The sequence below is a fragment of the Corvus kubaryi genome, unplaced genomic scaffold (genome assembly GCF_017639235.1).
Source record: "Corvus kubaryi isolate FWS band 111438036 unplaced genomic scaffold, C.kubaryi_AGA036_p1.0 36963, whole genome shotgun sequence".
Classification (NCBI taxonomy): Eukaryota; Metazoa; Chordata; class Aves; order Passeriformes; family Corvidae; genus Corvus; species Corvus kubaryi.
This window is the reverse complement of record NW_024580993.1, coordinates 5204-10738: the sequence shown is the minus strand read 5'-3', so window position 1 is coordinate 10738 and position 5535 is coordinate 5204. Positions and strand designations below refer to the sequence as shown.

At 66.5% G+C, this 5535-nt stretch overlaps 2 protein-coding genes across 5 annotated transcripts in view; one reads left to right on the top strand and one right to left on the bottom strand.

Annotated features, from left to right (window-relative positions):
- The window catches only part of PQBP1 (polyglutamine binding protein 1), a 3599-nt gene extending 1539 nt beyond the window's left edge, over positions 1-2060 (top strand). Inside the window, exons 3-7 of one of the 2 annotated variants that reach the window (XM_042020336.1) lie at positions 95-206; positions 894-1003; positions 1085-1189; positions 1289-1349; positions 1437-2060. In XM_042020336.1, coding sequence (XP_041876270.1) covers positions 95-206; positions 894-1003; positions 1085-1189; positions 1289-1349; positions 1437-1587 — 539 coding nt within the window. In that variant the 3' untranslated portion in view covers positions 1588-2060. Of the gene's footprint in view, positions 1-94; positions 207-893; positions 1190-1288; positions 1350-1436 lie in introns of both variants that reach the window. The other variant, XM_042020335.1, reaches the window with a different exon arrangement.
- FTSJ1 (FtsJ RNA 2'-O-methyltransferase 1) overlaps positions 2061-5535 on the bottom strand; it is a 4642-nt gene continuing 1167 nt past the window's right edge. For 2 of the 3 annotated variants that reach the window (XM_042020331.1, XM_042020333.1), the window contains exons 3-11: positions 5423-5492; positions 4891-4987; positions 4287-4365; positions 4159-4211; positions 3981-4034; positions 3788-3890; positions 3612-3695; positions 3060-3163; positions 2061-2684 (exon numbers count right to left, since the gene is read on the bottom strand). In XM_042020331.1, coding sequence (XP_041876265.1) covers positions 2376-2684; positions 3060-3163; positions 3612-3695; positions 3788-3890; positions 3981-4034; positions 4159-4211; positions 4287-4365; positions 4891-4987; positions 5423-5492 — 953 coding nt within the window. In that variant the 3' untranslated portion in view covers positions 2061-2375. The remainder of the gene's footprint in view (positions 2685-3059; positions 3164-3611; positions 3696-3787; positions 3891-3980; positions 4035-4158; positions 4212-4286; positions 4366-4890; positions 4988-5422; positions 5493-5535) is intronic. The other variant, XM_042020332.1, reaches the window with a different exon arrangement.

Below are 5535 nucleotides of genomic sequence, written 5' to 3'. Positions count from 1 at the left end.
GGCAGTGGCTGTGGCAGTGGGCTGTGGGCAGTGGCTGTGGGCTGTGGGCAGTGGCTGTGGCTGTTGGCGGGACCAGGCTGATGGCCCTGCCCAGAGCCTGAGGAGGAGATCATCGCTGAGGATTACGACGACGCCCACGTGGATTACGAGGCCTCGAGGCTCGAGGGGCTGATCCCACCCTGGTACAAAGTCATCGACCCCACCTGGTGAGACCCCTCCTGCTGGGACCCCCCCTCCGTGTTACAGGGGCTGCAGGGACCCCCCCACGCGCTGCAGAGACCCTTTGCAGCCGCTGTAGGGCTGGAGAGACTCCACCGTAAGGCCGCTTTTGGGACCTTGTTCAGGGCTGTAGGGACGGCACAGGTGCTGTGCAGCCTCCCTGGTGCTGTCCAGCCTCCCTGGTGCTGTCCAGCCTCCCTGGTGGTGTCCACCCTCTCTGGTGCTGTCCACCCTCTCCGGTGCCTGTAGGGCCTCTGCTCAGGCGTTACGGGGCTGTGGGGATTCTCCACGTGCCTTTCCCGGGTGCTGTCGGGTCCCTCTCCAGGTGTCTGGGGGCTGTGCACAGCCTCTCCAGGTGCTGCAGGGGTAGGGTTACACGTTCAGGGTCTATAGGGACCCTTGGCAGCTGCTGCAGAGCGTATGGAGGTGTTTGTCAGGCACTATGGGGGCTATAGGGACCCTCTCTGGGGTCTCTAGGATCTGTAGGAACCCTCCCCAGGGTCTCGAAGGGCCCTGCCTGGGGTCTGTAGGGGTTGTAGGGTCCCTCTCATTCCCTGTAGGGACTGTGCAACTCCACCCCAGGCTCTATAGGGCCTCTCTCTGGGGTCTATAGGGGCTGTAGGGCCCCTCCCAGGGTCCTTATGGCCCCCCCAGCCCCCTGCTCCTCCCCGCAGCGGGCTGCCCTACTACTGGAACGTGGAGACCGACCTGGTGTCGTGGCTGTCTCCCAACGACCCCAACTCCGTCATCACCAAACCCGCCAAGAGGCTCAAGGGCAACCCAGGTGAGTCTAGGAGGGGGCCCCAAAACCCTGAGGGGGGATTTGGGGCCTCTGCCCCTCCCTCAACCCTGGGTGCCCCCCCAGAGCCTGAGGAACCCCCTGAGAGGGGCCACGAGAAGGAGGAGCCGCCGCGGGAGCGCCGCTTCCACCGGCGCGAGGAGCTGGCACCGTACCCCAAGAGCAAGAAAGGTGGGTGGGGGGTCCCCCGGGATTTTGGGGGCTCTGAGCATTCCAGGGGTTGCCACACCCCAAAGCAGGGCTGCGCTGACCCCCCTGTCCCCCCCCCAGGCGGCCGCAAGGACGAGGAGCTGGACCCCATGGACCCCAGCGCTTACTCGGACGCGCCCCGGTATGGGAGGGGAGAAAGGCTGGGGGTTATCGGGGTGCCCCGAGTTTTGGGGGACCCTCAGTGACTCCCCTCGTGCTGTCATGGCAGGGGGACGTGGTCCACGGGGCTGCCCAAACGCAACGAGGCCAAGACCGGAGCGGACACGACGGCGGCCGGGCCCCTGTTCCAGCAGCGGCCGTACCCCAGCCCCGGGGCCGTGCTCCGCGCCAACGCCGAGGCCTCGCGCGGCAAGGACTGAGCCCCGAAACACAGGACCCCCCCAAAATGTCCCCATCTCCTCCAGGAACCCCCAAACCCCAGGGGTTCCCCCAGGATCCCCCAAGCCTGAGGGGATTCCCTCAAACCCCAGGGAACGTTTCAACTCTGCCAAACATCAAGGGGTCCCCCAAATCCCCGGGAACCACCCCCAAACCTCAGCGGTTCCCCCAAGCCTCCCAGGACCCCCAGAGCCCAAGGGGATCCTCTCAAATCCCCCTCCAAGCCACGCCCCAAACCACCCCCACATCCCCCCCAAACCATCCCCAACCTCCATAGAACCCCCAAAAACCCAGGGGTGCCCCAAATCCCCCAGGATCCCCCCAAACCCCTCCCCAACTTCCAGGACCTCTCAGAAACCCCAAGGGGCCCCCCAAGGCCAGGAGGTCCCCCCAAGCCCCCCTGGACACCCCTCCTTTTGTTGCAATAAAGCCCCGCAGCCCCCAGGGCGTGGAATGGGTTGTTGGGGGTTTTATTGGGGTGTCGCACACCTGTGTGCAGGGGGAGGGTCCGGGGGCTGCATCACAGCAGGGCTGGGCCTCGCACACCCTCGGGGGGCTCAGTGCAGCCCGGGGGTCCTCAAACACCCTCCGAGGGTCCGTGCACACCTGTGGGGGGCTCAGGACCCCCCGAGAGTCCGTGCACACCCCCTGAGGGTCCGGGCACACCCATGGGGGCTCAGCGCACCCCGAGGGTCCTCGAACACCCCCCTGAGGGTCCGTGCACACCCATGGGGGGCTCAGCGCACCCCGAGGGTCCTTGCAGGAGTTTTCAGTCCAAGAGACTGAGCCGGTGCAGCTCCTCGCAGGCGGCTCCTTCCCCCTCGGCTCCTTCCCCCTCGCAGGCGGCTCCTTCCCCCTCGCAGGCGGCTCCTCGCGCCCTCGGCTCCTCCCGGGGGGCTCCTTGCACACCCAGCGGGGTCCCCACGCCGGGGTCCCGCAGCTCCGGCTCCTCCCCCTCCTCCCCCTGCGGGGGTCCCCGGGCCCCCCCCCCGGCGCAGCCGACAGGCCTGGGGATGGGGGGGGGGGGGGGGGGGGGGGGGGGGGGGGGCACGTAGGTGTAGGGCCTGGCTGGGTCCAGCTGTGGGGAGAGGGGCTCCCAGTATAGCCCAGTCCTTCCTGGTAGAGCCCAGTGCCTCCCAGTATGGCTCAGTGCCTCCCAGTATGGCTCAGTGCCCCCCTGAACCCACCAAAACTAAGTAGGGAATTCCACCAGGACCCCACTGCCCTCCCGGTATGTCCCCGTGCCTTCCCAGTGCTGCCCCATACCCACAAGCACCAGGCAAAAACTGACCCCAGTTCCTCCCAGTCCATCCTGATCAGCTCCAAGGCCTCCCCCAGTCCCTCCCAGTCCATCCCAGTCAGCTCCAGGGGCTCCCTCAGTCTCTCCCAGTCCCTCCTAGTCAGCTCTAGGGGCTCCCCCAGTCCCTCCCAGTGCTCCCAGTGCCCCCAGTACCTGCAGGGGGTAGGTGCGGTCAGGGTCGTAGGCGCTCAGATCCCCGCAGGCCACAAAGGGGACAATGACACGGGAGGGACCCGCGAGCTGGGACAGGGCCAGGCCTGGGGGGTGGAATTAGGGGGCTGGGGGGGCACCCCAAATCCTCACGGGTCCCAACCCCCCCGAATTTCCCCAGGGACCCCCCCCAATAGCCCTCAGAGACCCCCAAATCCTTCCAGGGACCCCACAAAACACTCCAAAGGGCCTCCCAATGATTCCCAGAGACTCCAAAATCCTCTCAGAGACCCCCAAAATCCCCTCAGGGACCCCCAGAGAACCCAAAACCCCTTAGGAACCCCTCAAAATGTCCCCAGAGACCTCCCAGTGGTCTCCACAGACCCCAAAATCCCTCCCAGAGACATCCTAATGACCCCCAGACACCCCAAAATCCTGCCAGGTACCCTCAAAATTCCTGCAGGGACCCCTGGAAATGCCCCCAGTGACCCCCCAATAGCCCCCAGAGACCCCCAACTGCCCCGGAGACCCCCCAGCCCCCCCAGGGCCCCTTACCCGCGTCAGGGTCAAGCAGGGGATTGTCCATGGTGGGCACAAAGCCCTCGGGGGGGCTGTAGCCACGGCACACAACGAAAGCCTCTGCAAAAAGTGGGGATTGGGGGGATCCCCCAAACTCAGGAGGGTCTCCCCAAAGCTGAGGGGGGTCCCCAGTTTTTGGGGAGGGGTCTCACCGATGCTGGAGTTGCGGCTGCTGCGGGGTTTGGCGCAGGTGACGTCGGGGAAGAAGAGGCGCAGTTGGGAGTAGAGCAGGGTCACGTCCTTGCCCCGGAAAATCTGGGGGGGCAGGGGCGTTAGGACCCCATTTTTGGGGTCGGGGGAGCCCCAGACCCCCCTCATTTTGGGGGAATCCCCTCACGGACTCACCTTAGCCACGAAGGTGCCGCCTTTCTTCAAGACGTGGGTGGTGATGTTCAGCGCCTAGAGGAGGGGAGACCCCCCAAAAGAGGGATTTGGGGGAGTTGGGGGGGTTTGATGTTCCCTCAGGGCTTTGGGGGTCCCCAGGAGGTTGTGGGGGGAGTCAGGGGGGGTTAACCCCACTTACTGCCAGCAGCAGCTGAGCCTGGATGTACTCGTCCAGGTCGTGCAGCCCCGTCACTGTGGGGAAATCTGGGGCTCAGGGGCGTTCGGGGGGCTCAGGTGCCCCCCAGGCTCCAGCCCCCCCAAACTCACCGTCAGGGGCCCCGTCACAGACCACCAGGTCAGCCGGGTGCCCCTCGAAGTGGCGCTGGATCTCCTGGGCTGTGGAGGCCTGGGGGGAGAAGGGGGAAATGGGGTTTGGGGGTGGAATTTGGGGGTCTGGGGGTACCTTGGGGAGGGAAAACGGCATCTGAGGGAGCCCCTGGGGGGAAGAATTTGGGGCTGGGGGTCCTGGGGCTGGGGGGGCCCTGGGGAGGGGAAGAGGGTCAGGGTGGGAAATGGGGATCAGGGGTGTTCTGGGTGGGGGGAGAAAAATGGGGTCGGGGGGTATCTGCGAGGTGATTTGGGGTCTGGGGGTAGGAAAGGGGCCTGGGGGAGGGATTTGGGGTCAGGGGGGCCCAGGGGGAGGGAAAATGAGGTCTGGGGGTTCCACGGGGGGAGAATATGGAGCTTGAGGGGAGCCCAGGGAATCTGGGGGTGCCCCAGGGAGCTTCAGGTTTAGGCAGAGTCCGTGGGAGTGGGGGTGGGGTCCCCACCTTGGTGATGTCCCCCTGGACCTGCAGCCCCCCAGGACAGGGCCTTTGGGGGGGCTTGGGGGGCCATGGAGGCTTTGGGGGGTTCTGGGGGGGGTCCCCACCTTGGTGATGTCCCCCTGGATCTGCAGCACCCCCGGGAGCGGCGCCATGGCCTGGAGATCCACGGCCACCACTTGTGCTGGGGACCCCTCGGAGCCCCTGGGGGGGCGTCAGGAGGGGCCGACTCCCCCCTGGCCCCCCCAGACCCCCAGTGCCCCCCCGGGCCCTCAGGGAACCCCTGGGGGGACATCAGGACATCGACCCCTCCCCCAGACTGCACCCCTGGGACCCCCAAACAACCCTCCCTGAGCCCCCCCACTCCCAAACTGGGGTTCCCAGTCCTCCCAGTTCACCAAATGGGCACTGCCAGTTCAGTCAGACCCCAGACCAGCATTCCCAGTCTCCCCAGCTGAGACCCCCAGTCCTCCCAGTCCCCAGCCTATGGCCCCCCCCCCAACCGGCACCCCAAGACCCTCCAGTGCAGGACTCTCAGTCCCTCCAGCCCCCAACCGGGAACCCCAGTTCCCCCCAGTCCCTCCAGTCCCCAGACTGGGACTCCAGTCCCCCCAGTCCACCCAGTGCCCCCAGTCCCACCTGAGATGTCGACTCAGCACTTGGCTCCAGCTCCCAGGGGCGGCACAAAGATCCACAGCCCGACGGACCCCTGGGCCCCAGTGCTCCCAGTTACACCAGTGCTCCCAGTTACC